Source organism: Babylonia areolata, chromosome 7, assembly GCF_041734735.1.
Source record: "Babylonia areolata isolate BAREFJ2019XMU chromosome 7, ASM4173473v1, whole genome shotgun sequence".
NCBI classification, from domain to species: domain Eukaryota; kingdom Metazoa; phylum Mollusca; class Gastropoda; order Neogastropoda; family Buccinidae; genus Babylonia; species Babylonia areolata.
Genome location: NC_134882.1, coordinates 33,403,335 through 33,423,055, shown reverse-complemented (window position 1 = coordinate 33,423,055; position 19,721 = coordinate 33,403,335). Strand labels below are relative to the sequence as shown.

At 43.7% G+C, this 19,721-nt stretch overlaps 1 protein-coding gene across 6 annotated transcripts in view; it reads left to right on the top strand.

Moving 5' to 3' along the window:
• The window catches only part of LOC143283979 (protocadherin Fat 1-like), a 270,559-nt gene that overhangs the window by 238,391 nt on the left and 12,447 nt on the right, over window positions 1–19,721 (top strand). For all 6 annotated transcript variants that reach the window (XM_076590469.1, XM_076590468.1, XM_076590466.1 and 3 more), the window contains 14 exons: window positions 1,648–1,815; window positions 2,979–3,338; window positions 3,863–4,021; window positions 5,554–5,780; window positions 6,908–7,041; window positions 7,823–7,984; window positions 8,731–8,885; window positions 10,074–10,366; window positions 10,970–11,094; window positions 12,174–12,323; window positions 13,916–14,092; window positions 15,639–15,839; window positions 17,414–17,634; window positions 18,794–19,136. In XM_076590469.1, the coding sequence (XP_076446584.1) occupies window positions 1,648–1,815; window positions 2,979–3,338; window positions 3,863–4,021; window positions 5,554–5,780; window positions 6,908–7,041; window positions 7,823–7,984; window positions 8,731–8,885; window positions 10,074–10,366; window positions 10,970–11,094; window positions 12,174–12,323; window positions 13,916–14,092; window positions 15,639–15,839; window positions 17,414–17,634; window positions 18,794–19,136 (2,875 nt within the window). The remainder of the gene's footprint in view (window positions 1–1,647; window positions 1,816–2,978; window positions 3,339–3,862; window positions 4,022–5,553; window positions 5,781–6,907; window positions 7,042–7,822; window positions 7,985–8,730; window positions 8,886–10,073; window positions 10,367–10,969; window positions 11,095–12,173; window positions 12,324–13,915; window positions 14,093–15,638; window positions 15,840–17,413; window positions 17,635–18,793; window positions 19,137–19,721) is intronic.

The following is a 19,721-nucleotide window of genomic DNA, read 5'->3' as shown; positions in this document are numbered from 1 at the left end:
ATTCACTCATGCCGGCATGCACACACTACACACGCATGCATGCTCACAAACACACACACACACACACACACACACACACACACACACACAATTCTAGCTTGATTTAAATCTGTTATCCTGTTTTTTTGTCATTGGTCCAGCTACTTTTCATTCACTGAACACCCTTTCACCATGGTTGAACATGAAAATTTTACATGGCCAAAGAGTGGCATTATGAGGGGGGTGTGTGTGTGTGTGTGTGTGTGTGTGTGTTTGTGTTGGTGGGTGGAACTTTGAAACTGGCAGAGTTTGGAAGTTGAATCCTCTAAGTTTATTCTTCGTCCCGATTTTCTTTTTATCCTCTTCTGACTGATAAAGTGTGTGTGTGTGTGCGCGCACACAAGCACTTGTGTGTGTTGCTCTACTTAGGATTTTTTTCTCCATGTCGTGTTTTGTTTTATTTCTTTTCATTTATTTCTTTTACTCATTTCTTTTATATTCTTCTGTTCTCTTCTGTATTTTCCCCCAACCTCTTCCTTCACTCTTTAATCTTTCTTCATCTGAATCTTTCCCTTATTTATTCTTCTTCTGTTTTTTCTCTCTCCATTGTCTCGGTCACTCTGCTCTTTATTCACTTCTTGAATTTCTTTCCCAACCACTTGTCTGAAAATCACGAGGGAACACTCACTATCACACCCTTTTAGCTGCAGCAGGGATGATGATGACAATAACAATACAGCATTTGTTTGGTGTGTGTTAGTGTGTGTGTGTGTGCACCTGTTTGCATGTGCGGGTGTGTGCTTGCATGAATATGTGTGTATGCATGTTTGATAAAAGTGAAATAAAAAAAAAGAAAAAAAAGAAAAAGAAAAGAAAATTGAATTCATCCTAAAAATGATGGATAGATAATGTAGACCACACACACACACACACACACACACACACACACACACACACACACACACACACATATATATATGTACACATACACTTTCATACTGATACATGCGCAAAAACTGTAAGTGAAGAACTTACAAACATACGCATGTACGCACATAAAAATGGAGAGAGTGGGAAGCAGGAGAGGCAGGGGATGCTAGATTGAATGGTTTTCTTATCATGAAGGAAGAAGAACAGGTGTGAAACAAAGAAAAATCATCAGTAAAATACTCATTGAATCCATGTTTATTTTTCTGTGTGAGCATTATAAATGCCTTTTTGGTCATCATGGGTATATTTGTTTCCTTTTTAGATTCATGATAACTCATCTTGAGACTTTCATTGGTGCATTAATAGTTGTTTCAAAGGTAGGTGATGGGGGTATTACCTTGTGTTTTTTTTTCTTTGTTTTTTTTTTTTTGGAGGGGGTGGTGGGTGGGGGGTTATTTTATGATAAGATTTTTTTCCAGCTTCGACAGATCTTTTTTTATAAACTGAGATCATTCTGGCAGTTTTGCTAACATATCATTTGTCATAGAAATTTCAGGTGCTGCAAGATGGAGCATTATTTATTAATCTCAAGCTACAGCTGCATTGATCTGCTAGAAAATGAAGCCTACAAGAAGGAAGAATTAAACAGATAAACAAATAATGATAAATCAGTGAATGAGGAAGAAAGATCAATAACTGTTTTCTAAATTTGTTTTTTTTTTTGCGGCACGGCTGCAGGAGGGACGTAGAACTGGCATCGAGATCCTGACCTTCACGGTGACCGACTTGGACACGTCGGACAACGGCGCCCCCTTCACCTTTGACATCGTGGCTGGCAACAAAGATGGAGAGTTCCATGTGAGCAGCAAAGGAGTGTTGTCGACTGCCGGGAAACTGTCCAAACAGGTCTGTGGACAGACAAGTGGCTTTTTTTTTATTATTATTTGTTTTTGCATCTGTTCTTACAGTGAGTAAGTGTTGGATTCTGTCTAAGTGGATTTTTTTTATTATTATTATTATTCATATGTTGTTTGATAGTACTGCTGCTTAACATCGTCCCTGTCATGCTGCTTAACATCGTCCCTATCATGCTGCTTAACATCGTCCCTGTCATCCAAGTTATGTTGTTGCTGTTTTTTTGTGTCCCCACCCCCACCCCCTCCCCACCCCCACCCCCTCCAAAAAAAAGATAAAACAAATTTACATCAGCATTGTAATAATGGAACATGGTCAAAGCCAGCTTTCTAAATGTCATCTGGTTGATGCCAGTAATCATTCACTTATATAGTGCCATACATCATTGTTCTAGATCATGCCAATAATCATTCACATAGATTGTGACTGGTCATTCATTTATATCATGCCAGTAATCAACCAGTTAGGTTGTGCCATAAATCATTCATTTATTGTGCCAAATATCATTCACTTAGATTGTGCCGTGGACCGTTCATTTATATTTGAATGATGCCAATATTCATTCCTTCCATTTACAAGGAATTCAGTCATTCATAAGTGCTTTGACTTGTCTCAGCACAAGATTCAGCACTATATGAATACTTCTTATCGTTCTTGTTGTTACTGGATGTGACGAAGCTTTTTCTTTGTCTTCTCCCACCCTGTACACTCCCTTGTACCCCCCTCCATTGGAGTGTTGCTGTGGTGTGTGTGCTTGTGGGCTGGCGTTAGTGTGTGTGTGTGTGTGTGTGTAGGGTGTACTTTGTGCCTTTTTTCTGCGATTATTCATATATGCAATACATAGATTTGTATTGGTGGATACTGATACAGATTTTGTTTTTTCTACTGCTATCTTCTTATGTGCTCTTATTTTGTATGATGCACTATAGTATATGTACTGTTTCATGTGAGGTGCTTAAGAGCCCATCTATGGGGAGTTTGCGCCATATAAGTACAATATATATATACATAGAGAGAGAGAGAGAAATAAGGAGTTTGCACCATATAAGTACTATATATATGTGTGTGTGTGTGTGTGCGTTTTGTTTTTGTTTTAATTCTTTAATTCACTAATCCCAGCCACCATCTCTCTGCTGTCTGCTGCCATTGGTCAGGTCAAAGAGCGCTACCAGCTGACGGTGCGGGTGTTTGACAGTGGCTCCCCCCCGCTGCACTCTGACACCAAGGTGACGATCCACGTGGTGGACGACAGCGTCTACCCCCCAGAAGTCCGCAACCTCTCCATCCACATCAGCTCCTGTATGGACGCCTTCCCCGGAGGGGTCATCGGCCAGATCGAGGCCCGCGACCGTGACCCTTATGACACGCTGTCCTTCAGCATCGTGTCGCCCAACCGCCACCTCTTTGACGTCCACCGTGACGACGGTCGGCTGATCGCTCTGACGGGGCTGGACGAGGGGGAGTACATCGTCAACATCAGCATCACCGATCAGAAGTACACTCGCTACGGGCGGGTGAGTTGTTATGTGGGAGAGAGAAAGAAAGGGAATGTAACGGAAGAAAACAAATTTTGCTTTGACAGAGCTGGATGAGGGAGAATATATAGTCAATTTCAGCGTCACAAATCAGAAGGACACTTGCTGCGGGCGGGTGAGTTGTTCTGTGGGAGAGAGAAAGAGAGGGAATGTGAATGTAACTGAAGAAAACCAATTTTACTTTGACAGAGTTGGATGTGGGAGAGCATGTAGTCAACATCAGCATCACAGATCAGAAATATACTCACTATGGTTGGAGAAATTGTTCTGTGTGGGAGACAGAGAAAGAGAAAGTAACCGAAGAAAACAGATTTTAAAAGTAATTAATAAGATTTTGTTGTTGTTGTTGATGTAAGAATGTGAATGAGGAAAGAGATGTACGATGGATGGATGAGGTGAGAACAGCAAAATAAGAGTAGTAACACTTTATAAGAGTTGACCCCCCCCGCACCCCCCTCCCCCTTGTTGTTTTGACACACCTGTGCTGTGTGGTGTGACGGCAGGTGCTGGTGACGGTGGTGTGCATCTCCAAGGAGATTGTGGACAACGCAGTGACCCTGCAGCTGGCCAACATGATCCCCGAGCAGTTCTATGCCAGCTACAAGAGGGACTTCCAGCGCGTGCTGAAGGAGAAGCTCAACGTCCGCCTCAACGACGTGGAGGTGAAATAAAATGAAGCTTTTTTTTGTTGCTTTTTTCATTAGGGCATTGGCGGAGTAAGCGTCAGTGTGTGTGTGTGTGTGTGTGTGTGTGAATGGTTGAGTGAGGTAAGTTATTTTCAGCATGGCTGCGTCTGAATGGGCAATTGCCAGCACATGTACTCAAACTTTACTTAGGGAAATGCACTGTACCAGTGCCATTCATTATTATTACTGCTTTTTGACATACATCCCTCAAAAGCAAAAAAAAAAAAAAAAAAAAAGAGAGAGAGAAAGGAAAGAAAAAAGAAACAGACTCACACAAAAACAAGCTGACACACATACACATAAAAATAAAAGGTATACATGAAAGCATGCACATGCCATACTAATATTGAAGAACGCACTTATGTCGGAAAACTGCGGAAAAACAAGACAGACAGACAGACAGACAGAGAAAGTGACAGAACAGCAAAATGATAATGCAGCGATAATGATACTGAATCCTGATCAGAAATATTTCAGGATACAGAGGAGTCAAGTTTGAAAGATTCATCAGGTATTTATGGAAGTTAGATTTTGAATTTTCTGAAAATTTGATTAATTTCTTAGATTTGGGGGGAATTATTTTCTTTGATTTTCTGGGATATGATGCCACCAGGAGTAAGGTAGCACAATAGTTAAGACGCCTATCTGCCAATACGTTATCCGTGAAGGTCTGGGCTCCAGTCCCAGTCTCACCCTTTCCCCCAAGTTTGACTGGAAAATCAAACTGAGTACATGTTATCTTTCAGATGAGATGATAAACTGAAGTCCCATTGTAGTACAGCACACACACTCGGCACTTTAAAAAAGAAACCATGGCAACGTAAAGTATTCTCCAACAAAATTGTGCAGGAAAACATACCACTCTGATAGGTACACAAACACATGCGCATGCACTCAAGGCTTGACAGGCACATTTGGTTATGCTGCCAGTCAGGCACCTGCCTCAGAGGTGGTGTAAGCATGTGTGGAATTTACCAGAGCAGAGTGACGCCTCTTTGAAAAAAATCTGAAACTGAAACAGATCTGTGTGAAGGGAGTGAAGGGAATGTGGAGTGATGACCTAGAGGTAACGCGTCCGCCTAGGAAGCGAGAGAATCTGAGTGTGCTGGTTCGAATCACGGCTCAGCCGCCGATATTTTCTCCCCCTCCTCTAGACCTAGAGTGGTGGTCTGGACGCTAGTCATTCGGATGAGATGATAAACCGAGGTCCCGTGTGCAGCATGCACTTAGCACACATAAAAGAACCCACAGCAACGAAAGGGTTGTTCCTGGCAAAATTCAGTAGAAAAATCCAATTTGATAGGAAAAACAAATAAAACTGCACGCAGGAAAAAATTATTAAAAAAAAAAAAAGGGGTGGCGCTGTAGTATAGCAACGCGCTCTCCCTGGGGATAGCATCCTGAATTTCACAGAGAGAAATCTGTTGTGACAAAAAGAAATACAAATAAATACAAATAAAAATTTAGAAAGTGACACTGACACAAAGTTACATGACTGCCTGCCCCAGGTGATCAACGTGCAGCCATCGGCGCACACCATCCAGGCCAGCAACAACAACCGCCCACGCCGCAGCACCCCGGACAACGACCTGGACGTCCTCTTCGCTGTGCGCCGCTCCCTCGACCGCTTCTTCAACCCACGCTCCCTGAAACGCAAGGTGCAGAAGTTTGCCGACGAGCTGGAGATTGAGTTGGGGGTTCGGGTCCTGCGCGTGTTCAGCGACGTGTGCACAAGGTCCTTTGTTGTTGTTTTTTTATTTGGTTTTGGTTTCCGTTTAGTTTGGTTTTGGGGGTTTTGTTGTTGTTGTTGTGTCCTTTGCGTTTAAGGTTATATTTTCTCATACTGATGATGATGGTATAGGTACTACTAGTGCCTGTCCTCAGTCAGAGACCAAGATCTGGGTGTTTTACATACTGACACGGAGTCATTTGCATAATTTGCTGCCTATATGGGGAGAGCCGACTGATAGCTGCCTTTAGACTCTCATCATTCATTTTCTGTGTCATTCAGTCAGGTTTCAGTCACGCACGCACACACACATGCACGCTCACACACACACACACACACACACACACACAACTCTTTATATGTATGACTTATTTGTTTATCCACCTCCCCATGTATGCAGCCATACTCGGTTTTCTGGGATGTGCATGCTGGGTATATTTTTGTTTCCATAACCTACTGAATGCTGACATGAATTACAGGATCTTTAACGTGCGTATTTGATCTTCTGCATGTATATACGCATGTACAAGGTTCAGGCTCTAACAGGTCTGCACGTTATTTTGACATGGGAGATCAGAAAAAATCTCCACCAGGTGCTCTGAAACCAGGAATCGAACTCAGGAAATTTGGGTGAGAATCCAGCACCGTAACCATTAGACCACAGCACCTATCATCATAAAAATCAGTTTTGCATATTTCGCACAATATCACTGTAGAAGAATTACACTATGTGACACATTCAGTAACTAAAGTGCACTCCGATCACAATCAACATGCAGGGGTAATTTTATTTTGTACCACAAAAAAGGAGAAAAAAAACACAGAGAAAAGAAAAAGTTCAACAATGTCAAGAAAAATCAACAATAACTATAGAAAAGCAACTAATAACAAATATTTGAATTTGTGATTAATGACAAAACATTAAAAAAAAAAAGAAGAAAAAAAACCTCACTTGTGCAAGATATAGCACATGTGGATAGCATTCTTTGAATTGGATATTTGTATACTTTGACATGTATGAGATAGAGCAGATACTTGGATAGCCATGCGAGTTGTACACTTAATGTTGTCCTACTCCAACGTTGATGCATTTTACAAAAGCATGTATACTTAACGTGATGTGCCCCCAACAGGTCAACGTGTGAGACAGGCACGTGCGTGGGAAGCGTGGTGTTTGATGACACCAATCTGGTGCCAGTGGTGGTGAACGGGGAAAGCTTCGTGTCGGCCCGCCACTTCTACACCCACCAGTGTGTATGTGTGGAAGGTGAGGCAGTCAGTTCTTGAGGTCACATGACATCAAATCCAATCCAATCAAACCATGTTGTTTATAGCCAAACTTCCTCTTTGCTGCCAGTCAGTCTGGAGGTCACATCAAATCAAATCAAATCAAATCAAGCCATGTCGTTAACTGCCACAAACATCCTCTTTGCTGCTGCTCATATCTGCAAAAAAACCCAACAAACTTTCCACATCATGTCCATTCCTCTGACTCTGCCTTCTGCTCTTCACTGAAAACTCATCTTTTCAGAACCTGTCATGTCTGTAAGCAGTCTGTCTCACTCCATGCCTGCCAGCTCTCTGTACATGTATGAGGTGTGAGAGAGGAGGTTGGGAGAGAGAGAGAGAGTGGTAGTAAGTGGCTCATATAAATTGTAGTTTCAGTTTCAAGGTGTCAAAGCACGTGGACTGATCCATTTATGCTATGCCACATCTGCTGTTGGGGGCTGGGGGTGGGGGAGGGGGGGAGATCTTTGCGTCAAAGCCAGTGCGCTGATCTGGTCTTCAGTCTGCCCTAGCTTTGTGCAAATCATTAACTTTTTTAAGTTATAACGTTTTCTTTCATGTATATCGCCCTCAGCTCTCAGAGAGAAAGGGCGCTTGGGAATCTCTTTGGTGTGTGTGTGTGTGTGTGTGTGTGCGTTTCTGGTTGTGTGCTTTATGATTATCGGTGGTAGTAGCAGTATGATTATAATGATTACTTCTCTTTTTTTTCTCTTTTTTTTTTAATGTTTTATTCAGCCAGCAATGTAATCTGTTTCACCCAGATGAATGCCAGTCCCGACTGTGTGGAGACAAGAGGTGTGAGGCGTACGAAGTGTGCAGCCAGGACGTGTTTGGTACCCCGGCTTGCCAGTGTCCGGAGGGCCGCAACGGACCCCAGTGCCAGAATATCATACCTCTGTGCTCTGGCAGCAAGTGCCCTGTTGGTTAGTGTCTCTGTGTGTTTGTCTTTGGAGAAGGGAGGGAAAGATTCAGAGGCACAAGGGGTGGCAGTGTGTGTGTTTTGCATTGGTTTTGTTCAGGGTTTTTGTTTGTTTGGGTGGGATTCTTTGTGTTTTGTGTTAGTTGTGTTTGTTTTGTTTGTGTGTTGTTTGCTCGCTCGGGTGGGATTCTTTTCCAAAGGGCCTCCAGTTTTCAGAAAACCTATGACATTGCCCATTATAATCATCTGTTCTTCATGGCTTCCATTTTCAGAGAAACCATGACAGGGTCCAGTATGTCATCTGTTCTTCCTGTCTTCCGTTTTCAGAGACAGGGCCCAGTATGTCATCTGTTCTTCCGGACTTCCGTTTTCAGAGACAGGGCCCAGTATGTCATCTGTTCTTCCTGTCTTCTGTTTTCAGAGACAGGGCCCAGTATGTCATCTGTTCTTCCGGACTTCCATTTTCAGAGACAGGGCCCAGTATGTCATCTGTTCTTCCTGTCTTCCGTTTTCAGAGACAGGGCCCAGTATGTCATCTGTTCTTCCTGACTTCCATTTTCAGAGACAGGGCCCAGTATGTCATCTGTTCTTCCTGACTTCCATTTTCAGAGACAGGGCCCAGTATGTCATCTGTTCTTCCTGACTTCCATTTTCAGAGACAGGGCCCAGTATGTCATCTGTTCTTCCTGACTTCCATTTTCAGAGACAGGGCCCAGTATGTCATCTGTTCTTCCTGTCTTCCGTTTTCAGAGAGGCCGATGACCTTCTCTGGCAGGAGCTACGCCAAGTGGACGATGGGTCACCCCACCAACAAGCGCATGTCTCTGTCACTGAGATTCCGGACCCGGCAGCACACGGCCATCCTGATGTACGCCAAGGGTCAGGTGGACTACAGCATCCTGGCGGTACGTTCCCATCACCCTCGTGTTCTCCTGATTTTTTTTTTTTTTTTTTTTTTTTTTTTTTTTTTTTGCTGTTTATCTTCTGCACCATTTCAGTGGCATTACTGCCATACACACTACTCATCCAGAGTCCCCCATACATGGTCCCAGTGTCGGCAGTCCACAGGGAAGTATTGATGTTAGGCCACACACCAGAGGAGACCCTGCACTGCTGCTGAATCACTTTGGTGGTGTTCAGTAGTGCCTGTTCTAATTTAACTTACTTGGGACTTCTGCTTATTTTGTGTGTTAAAGATTTACATTGATGAGAATTTTTGGAAGCAATGATAATCATTTTTAAAGTTTTTGATGGAATGTGTGTAAACCATCCCTTTTCATGTCTTATGATTCATATTCATTTATGAAATTGTTGATGGAAATCTAAAAGCAACATTTCTTCTTACCAGATTTTTCAACCTTTTTTGGGGGGGTAGGGAGGGGGTAATTAATTTTCATTTAATTTTACGGTCTGTCATATTTGGTGGAGGTGCTTTAGTAGAATCGGTTAGGCATTGGACTTGTGATCCAGTGTTCACCAGTGATCAGAGTTCACTGTACTTTGAAGTGGATTTGAATTCACCGCCTTGATGGCTGTAAAAAAGGCAGTGGGACCTTTAAACTTTGAACCGTACATTCACCACGCTTTGATATCCGTGTGTGTTGATGATGCGTGGTTTCTTGCCCAGATCGAGGAGGGGAACCTGGTGTTGTATTGTATTACTCTTTTTTTGTCACAACAAATTTCTCTGTGTGAAATTCAGGCTGCTCTCCCCAGGGAGAGTGTGTCATTGCATTGAGAGCATCACCCATTTTTTGATATTTTTTTCCTGCCTGCAGTTTTTATGTTTTCCTATCGAAGTGGATTTTTCTAAGAATTTTGCCAGGGACAACCCTTTTGTTGCTATGGATTCTTTTACTTGCGCTAAGTGCATACTGCACACAGGACCTCGATTTATCATCTCATCCGAATGACTAGTGTCCAGACCACCACTCAAGGTCTAGTGGAGGGGGAGAAAATACTGGCAACTGTGCCGGGATTCGAACCAGTGTGCTCAGATTCTCTCATTTCCTAGGCGGATGCGTTACCTCTAGGCCATCACTCCACACTTGACCTCAGTTTGTGGTGATGATGATGCGTGGTTTCTTGCCCAGATCGAGGAGGGGAACCTGGTGTACCGGTTCAACTGTGGCAGTGGGGAGGGCCAGGTGTGGATCCCCGTGGACTTGAGCGACGGCCAGTGGCACCGGGTGTCTGTGGAGAGGACTGGGCGGCTGGCGGAGATCCTGCTGGATGAGGTGTACACCGCCATGGGCACTGCACCCGGCGTCAACGAGGTCCTCAACCTGGACTCCGAGGAGGTGTTCTTCGGGGCCAAGGTGGACATCCTGCGGAATGGCTACAGGGACATCAGCAAGGGCTTTGAAGGCTGCATGGAGGATATCAGGTAGAGGGACGATGTACAAGATTTAGCACTGTAGAAGTACTGATTATTATTGTTATGATGTTAGTTTGGTGTTTTGTGTTTGCCGCTGAGTGTGTGTGTGTGGGGGGGGTGTTGGTTACTGCAGTGTTTTTGTGACGGTGATTGGTGTTTACTGCTGAGTGTATTGTGTTCCCAGATTCAAACACTCCACAGTCGTCAGCCACTGCTTTTTTCTCTTGTCTCTGGATCTTACGCCTGGAATGTGCTCCCTCTTTCGCTTTGTAAGAGTCTGAACTCAGCCATTTCAAAACCTGCCTCTTTCCAAATCACTAACAGCTCATTTCATTTCATATGTAACACACATATTGGAGTGTGTATGACAGAATGGAGAAATGAGAATGTGCATATAAAATCATCTTTATCCCTGTACACACACACACAGACACACACACGCACACACACACACACACACACACACACACAAACACACACCCCACCCCACCCCACCCCCACACACAATCATCTTTATCACTCCATCATAACCACTAAAAGAAACCTGAAACACAGAAACGAAGTGTCTGACCACCTCCCCCTTGGTGTGTGTGTGTGTGTGTGTGTGTGCAGGATGTTCAACGTGCCCCTGCCCTTCATGGGCAGCAACGACATTGCCCACTCCCAGGAGTTTGAGGTGGTGGAGTTCCACTGCAAGGACACCCATGCCAAGGCCATCAGCGTGGGCATGCCCATCAGTGAGTTACCAGAACACACCTTTTTACTTTGTTCACTTCCTGCCGATTATACCCTCTGGCTTGTAGGGCAGCAAAAAAAAAGAAGTTTCTAGGGTTTTTTTTTATGTGACTGTGTTGTTTAGCACTATGTCCATCCCCCAGCCTACAGGACCAATGGATTGCACTTTTTTCAGCCTCTACCCTTCGACCTGTCCAGTTTTGGGTGGCCCTACCAGGATCATAAGGTCCCGACGGCATAGCTCTAGGGGTATATATGCCTAATGTTCTGGAATTGCTGTATTTGTTACAGAAATGACCATTCTGGATGTTACGTGGCCTGTGAGTCACAGACATCCCTAACGTTCCCAAATTGCCAAGTTTGTTGCAGAAAAAGGTTAAAAAAAACAAAATTACCATTCTGGATGTTATGTGGCATGGCCATCATTGAGCCACTGAATGCCTAACGTACTGGCATTGAAGTATATGTTATAGAAAAAAACTGAAAAACAATTGACTGTTCTGGACGTTACATATCATGGCCGTCAGTCAGCCCCCAAAATGCCAAACATTTCTTAAATTCCATGCGGCCTAGTGGTGATGACAGAGCGACAGACAGAGTGAGATGGAGATCTGCAGTGCGGGCCCTGTGTTCCGACAGGAACGAAGAGGATTAAGTCAAGTAAGTCAAGTAGTGGTGATGTATCCAGCCAGGAAGTGAGAGAATCCAAGTGCAAGGGATTGAATCCCATACTCACCAGTATTTACTCCCCTCCACTACACCTTGATTTGTGGGCTGAATGCTAGTCATGTGGATGAGATGATAAACTGAAGTCCCGTGTGCAGCATGCACTTTGAGCATGTAAAATAACCCATGACAACAAAAGAGTTTGTCCCTGATAAAATTCTGCAGAAAATCCATTTGTTCACACACAAAAGAACTGCCAGCTCGTTTCCTGCCTTCTTTACCTCCGCTATTCAACAGTTCATTTGAACACACAAAAAGAAATGGGGGGAAAAAAGTCATTTAGGCAGCCATACTCCGTTTTCAGGGGGTGGGGGGTGAGTTTTCAGATTCAGAGAGGTGTGGTGTTTCCTTTCAGACGCCTGCAGCAGTTCACCTTGCCTGAACGGGGGCGTGTGCCAGACCTCCGGTTTGAACTCCTACATCTGTGTGTGCCGCGGCCGCTTCAAGGGGGACAAGTGTGAGACAGACCCAGACCCCTGCCAGGATTTCCCCTGCCACAACCAGGGTATGTGGGTAACGTGTGAGGGATTGTGTGTGTGTGACTGTGGTGTTAACCACTGTACCAGGGTCAGGATTTCCCCTGCCACAACCAGGGTATGTGGGTAACGTGTGAGGGATTGTGTGTGTGTGACTGTGGTGTTAACCACTGTACCAGGGTCAGGATTTCCCCTGCCACAACCAGGGTATGTGGGTAACGTGTGAGGGATCGTGTGTGTGTGACTGTGGTGTTAACCACTATACCAGGGTCAGGATTTCCCCTGCCACAACCAGGGTATGTGGGTAACGTGTGAGGGATTGTGTGTGTGTGACTGTGGTGTTAACCACTGTACCAGGGTCAGGATTTCTCCTGCCACAACCAGGGTAATGGTGGTACATGTGAGGGATTGTGTGTGTAGGACTGTGGTGTTAACCACTGTACCGGTATCAGGATTTCTCCTGCCACAAACAGGGTACGTGGGTACATGAGAGGAATTGTGCGTGAACGACTGTGGTGTTAACCACAGTACCAGACATTATGGTACAGGACATACAGCTGGATCATGCTAATACCAACAGTATTAGGCACTGCAGCCCAGAACATGAAGCTGGATTATGCTAATACCAACAGTATCAGGCATTGTAATATAGAACACAAAGCTGGGTGATGCTAATACCAACAGTATCAGTCATTGTACTGTAGAACACAAAGCTGGGTGATGCAATATATTACCACAGTATCAGGCACTGCAGTATAGAACATACAACTGGATGATGCAAATACCAACAGCACCAGGCACTGCAGTACAGAACATAACAGCTAGATGATGCCAGTGCCAACATTTGTCAGGCATTGCAACATAGAACACACAACCCGATGATGCTGTATATTACCACAGTATCAGACAATCAGAACATGCAGCTGGATTGTGCTGTATATATTACCACAGTATCAGACATTATAGTATATAACATTCAGCTGGATTATGATACATAAATCACCACAGACATTGTTATATAGAACATAAAGCAAAATTGAGCTATTTTCTTTATATTTATGTCTTTCAGGACTTTAAAAAAAATTATTGTGGAGTTGTGAACTTTTAAGAATAGACAGCTGCATTTCTTTGTCAAGGGCTGTGTACAAGACTGGTGAGCAGTCACTCGTGTTCACCTGGTGACAGACTATTATGTATGTGACTGCACACTTTGGTGCGCTGCAGATCTCAAAACCGTGCACATGTTCAGTACATTTTGAGGACTGTTTGCTTCATTTTGCGTCTTTTGTAGATTCTGTCGGCAAATTTGCATTTAGTGACTTAAAAGCTTTCCAAAAAGGAGCTACATGAGCACATTGTGCAAACAAAACAACAAAAAAATAGTAAAAGTGAAATCTTGATGACATCACACTATCATAAGTGACGTTGCAACATTTTGATTGTTTTAGTTGGGTTTTTTTTTGGTTTTTTAAAGTGTTGAAGGTTGCCTACTTGCTTACTCAGCCCTATGCTAAATTATTACTATTGCAGTTATTTCCTTTTCTTTTTTTGGCTGGGGGGGGGGTAATGGGGGGGGGTTGACACTTTGACAGATCACACTACACAGAGTGTTCCTCTGCAGGTTTGTGCCGTGTGGATGGGGAGTCTCCCAATTCCTACACCTGTCGTTGCTCCGGCAACCTGCTGGGCATGCGGTGCACGTACGGCATCAACTGTCGCCCCAACCCCTGCCAGCATGGGGGTACCTGCATCGAGGGACCCACCTCCGCCCTCTGTCACTGCGCTCCTGGATTCGCTGGTTAGTTCAGGGGTCATAGCGTGTGTAAGCATGCGTCTGGGCCAACAGCAGTGTGAGAGCTGTATGATCATTGGTTTCTCTGTTGCAATGGGAAGTCATTTACAGCTTAGTCTTTTGTCAAGGACTGTGACTCATAAACTTGGAGGCAAGATTGCACTGGCTCTTAGTGCTGCAGCCATGGGGGCTAGCTAGCCTTTGGGAATGATCTAAACACCGACTCTCCTGAAACCCTCTTGGCCGAGGGAGTGGGGATGTAACTTGTGCAAGACACTGTCCACTATGATCAAATTCTAGCCCAGATAGTTGGGACAGCAGATGCCTCCTCTGCTGTTCTGATGGTCATAGTCGGACACAACTGTCTATCATACAGTGTGTGTTGGTGATCATGATGATAAATAGCGAAAGATTATAGTGTTGGTGGTGATGTTGATGATGATAAATAGTGAAACGTCATAGTATTGGAGGTGGTGATAATGATTATAAATAGTGAAAGATCATAATGGTGGTGGTGATGATGATGGTGACAGTATATAGTGAAAGACCTGAGGATGCTTTTGAGGTTATGGTATTGTTGTCTTTTTCATTGTGGTCATTATTTTTATTTATTGTATTCATTATATTCATCACTGTCATTATCAGTCAGTGTTCATCATCATTTTTATGAATCAAAATGTCAGTACTACGAATACTTCTACTTTTGGTATTTGTAATACATATTTCTATCTGAATGTACATATTACGTGTATGAGAATTGCCTAGATTGATGCTAAATGCAGGAAAATTCAGTTACAATGAATGATTCAGACACAAGGAGGAAAGCATCTGAGACATTGATTTGAAATCAACACAGCTGAGAATGGGGAAAAAAACAAACAATGATGAAACGAGAGTCCATTTCCAGCATGCTTTTAGTGCATGTAAAAGAACATGTGGCAACAAAAGGTTTTTTCTCTGGCAAAATTCAGTAGACAAACCCACTTTGATAGTAAAACAAAATACACTTCCAGACAGAAAAAAAGAGTCGTGCTGTGCTATGGCGATAAGCTCTGATCAAAGAGAGCAGCCTGGGTTGCACACAGAGAAATCTGTTGTGACAAAAAGCAGTACAGTACAATACAATACAGTATAATGCAATGCAGTGCAATACAACACAATACAATGTAATGGACTGCAATACAATACAGTATAATGCAATGCAATACAAAACAGTACAATACAGTATAATGCAATACAGTACAGTACACTACAATATAATGGAATGCAATACAATACAGAATAATGTAATACAGTACAATACAATACAGTATAATACAATACAATACAACACAATACAAAACAATACAGTTTACCCGGTTTCCCCCAACTCACCATTCATCCCCCTCCCCACCTCTTCTAAACGATGGTACTCAGATGTATACATTAATAATCAACCAAAGTGTCTTCAGTCACTGATATGTGCGAAGGGACATGAAACAAAATTCCTCCTCTTCCACAATACGATACAAAGACAAGAGAACTCAAGGACTCTGGGTGGGATCTGTTTCAGGCCTGTACTGCGACAAGACGATGGAGGCGTGCGACTCTGCGCCGTGTGTGAATGGAGGGGTGTGTCAGGGTCTGTCTGGCGGCCGGTTCCACTGCAACTGCTCCCTGGGCTACACGGGCAGACAGTGCGAGGAGGTGGACCTCTCCCCCATCACCTCCACCTCAGCCGGCATCAGCCCGGAGGAGATCTACGGCATTATAGGTGGGTGCTGGTGTAGGTTTAGATTCTGAGATGAAGAATAGAATGTCTTACGAGACGTTGATGCAGGTTTAGATCCTGAGATGAAGAATAGAATGTCTTATAAGACGTTGATGCAGATTTAGATCCTGAGATAAAGAATAGAATGTCTCATGAGACGTTGATGCAGATCTAGATTCTGAGATAAAGAATAGAATGTATCATGAGACGTTGATGCAGATTTAGATCCTGAGATAAAGAATAGAATGTCTCATTAGACATTGGTGCAGATTTAGATCCTGAGATGAAGAATAGAATGTCTTATGGGACGTTGATGCAGGTTTAGATCCTGAGATGAAGAATAGAATGTCTTCTGAGACATTGATGCAGATTTAGATCCTGAGATGAAGAATAGAATGTCTTATGGGACGTTGATGCAGGTTTAGATCCTGAGATGAAGAATAGAATGTCTTCTGAGACGTTGATGCAGATTTAGATCCTGAGATGAAGAATAGAATGTTGTATGGGACGTTGATGCAGATTTAGATTCTGAGATGAAGAATAGAATGGCATCAACCAGGAGAAGATCTTCCGCATTGTAGGTGGAATGTGGTGCAGGTTTAGATCTTGGCATAAAGAATAGAGTGGCATCAGTGTGTGTGCTGTTAATGGTGTGAGAATGGTGACTGTTTCTTTGTGGTTGATTGTTTTCTTATGATCATTGCTTCTCTGTGAGGCAACAGCATTGTAGAAGAGCGCTTCGTTATTATCATTATCATAATTATCAACCCTGTGCAGATCTTTGGCATTATGGGTGGGTGTTGATGCAGATTTAGATCCTGGCATAAAGAATAGAATGGCATCAGTGTGGAGGAATTTATGGCATTATAGGTGGGTGCTAGTGCAGATTTAGATCTTGACATAAAGAATAGAATGGCATCAGTGTGGAGGAATCTATGGCGTTATAGGTGGGTGTTGGTGCAGATTTAGATCCTGACATAAAGAATAGAATGGCATCAGTGTGGAGGAATCTATGGCGTTAAAAGTGGGTGTTGGTGCAGATTTAGATCTTGACATAAAGAATAGAATGGCATCAGTGTGGAGGAATCTATGGCGTTAAAAGTGGGTGTTGGTGCAGATTTAGATCTTGACATAAAGAATAGAATGGCATCAGTGTGGAGGAATCTATGGCGTTATAGGTGGGTGTTGGTGCAGATTTAGATCCTGACACTAAGAATAGAACGGCATCAGTTCATGATGTCAGGATGGTGACTGTTTCTTGTGGTTGATTCTTTTTGTGATATTGCTTCTCATGAGTGATTGTTTGTTATTTGAATTTTTCATGAAAATTGTTTCTTTATTGTTATATTTAATTTGTGAAATGCCATGATTTGAATTTTCTTGAAAATCGTTTCTTTATTGTTATATTTAATTTGTGAAATGCCGTGAGCCTTTCTGTGAGGAAACAACGTTATAGAAGAGCACTTCATTATTATCATTATTATTATCAACCCTGAGCAGATATAGGGCATTAGAGGTGAGTGCTGTATAAGTGTCCATATCATCATCATCATCGCGGTGTGTTGCTGTCCATCCAGGTGTGGTGGCGGGGCTCCTCTTCCTGGTGTTGATCTTCGTCTCCTGGCGCGTGTGGAAGCGGCGGAAGCGGGAGCGGGGTCGGGCCAACGTGACCTCCGGCATCGCCCGCGACAACAGCGATGTCCTGCTGAACGGCCTGATGAAGGACAGCTCCTCAGACTTTAAGCGCAAAGTCAGCAACCCTGACCTGTCGGTGCCCGTGCAGAACATTCCATCACAGGTGTGTGTGTGTGCGAGCAATGTTGACCTGTCTGTTCCTGTACAGAACATTCACTTCCAAATCAGTTTATGTTTTGTTGTCAATACGTCTGTGTGTGTGTGTGTGTGTGTGAGAGCAATCCAGACCTGTCTGTTCCTGTGCAGAACATTCACTTCCAAATCAGTTTTGTACTGTGTTGATCTGTGTTGTCAGTGTGTATGTGTGTGACAGAGACAGAGGCAGAGACAGTAAACTTGACCTGTCTGTTCCTGTGCAGTACATTCACTCCCAAGTCAGTTTTGTGCTGTCAATTTGTGTGTGTGTGTGAGCAACCCTGACCTGTCCGTTCTCATGCACAGCAGCCCATCTCAGGTGAGTTATGTGAAAGCCCTTGAGCTGTGTTACATGTGTATGTGCATATGTGATTATTTGCGGTTCAGACAGCACAAAATTTTCCAGTGCAGTGTTATGTGCTTGTCTGTTGTCCAGCCCCCAACCTCCCTCCCTCCCACCTTTTAGCACACACTGATGTTGGGGCAGACTGCAGGGTGAGACCTGTGGCTGTTCACATAATAACTGGGTGGATATTGAAGCACTGTCTTCACTCATCTGCAGTATACATGTGTGTGTGTGACTGAAGCATTACTGAATGACACAGGAAATGAGTGATGAGTGCCTAAAGGCAGCTAGCTGTCAGACGGCTATACCCAGGTGGGCAGTCTGTTGTGCAAATGACTCTGTGGTTGTACAGCGTTTCGATGTTGGTCTCTTGACTGAAGTTATGCCCTCAGATCATGTTCCTTATAGCCCAGCCAGATAGGCGCTATAATAATAACAAGAAATAATAGAGATCTAATGAGAAGAGATAGACGTTAATTAAGAATCAGCAATAATGATGATAATGGTAAAATTGATGATAACGACAACAACAGTAATAACTGAACTGTGACATCGGTGCAGCCCATACCAGTGCCCAACCGCCCAGTGTCCTACACGCCCAGCACCTATGACCAGAGATAGGCGTTATTCAAGAATCAATAATAATAATAACTGTGACATTGGTGCAGCCCCCACCAGTGCCCAACCGCCCATTGTCCTACACGCCCAACACCTATGACCAGAGATAGGCGTTATTCAAGAATCAATAATAATGATAACAATAACTGTGACATTGGTGCAGCCCCCACCAGTGCCCAACCGCCCAGTGTCCTACACGCCCAGCACCCACGACTCCCTCAACGTCCTCAACAACCTGGACTCCGTGCGCAACTACGGCAGCGCGGCAGACGACCTGGAAACCTCGGGCATCCGGCAGCGGATCCCAGACTTCACTGAGTATCTGGCGTCCTTCTCGGCTCACGGGGGAGGGTCGCACTCACACCCGCACTCACGCCCTTCCAACTCCTCCTCCCTGGCTCCCAGTCTTCCACCGCCTCCTCCGTCCAACCCACCGTCGGACACGGAATCTCTGCACAAAGCCCCCTGGGAGTTCGAGTATCCCAACATTCTGGGCAGTTATGAAGGTACTGTGGAAGAGTGTTTTCGGTAATTTTTTTTTTTTTTTTTTTTTGCAAAGTGCCTCTGTACTTTGGCAGGGTGCCTCTGTACTTGGCAAGGTGCATCTGTACTTTGGCAGAGTGCCTCTGTACTTTAACAGAGTATATTTGCACATTGGCTGTTGCAGAGTGAAGAATGACTGCTTTCTTGTTGTTGTTTTTTTGTTTGTTTGTTTGTTGTTGTTTTTTTGATAATGTAGGGTCATGCTAGAGTGTTTTCTTACAAAAAGTTACTTTTCAATTGATTACAAATCCCAGAAAGTTTTTAGCTTTAATTTCCATGCCGCCATATGTAAATATGTAATATAAAGGCAAATATGTTTTTTCTTTTTTTTGTGCTTGATTGAGTGCGGTGGTGGCCTGGAGAGTAATCAGATTGCCATGGAGGTAAAAATGTCATAGTTCAAATCACACAGAAGCCTTTTTTTCTGCCTTTCCACTGCAATTCAATCAGTAGCTTGGGTGCTAGTCTTTCAAACAAAATGATAAGCTGGGGTCCCATGTCTTGTACTTAACCACAGATGAAATAATCCACATAGTATTAAGGTTTCT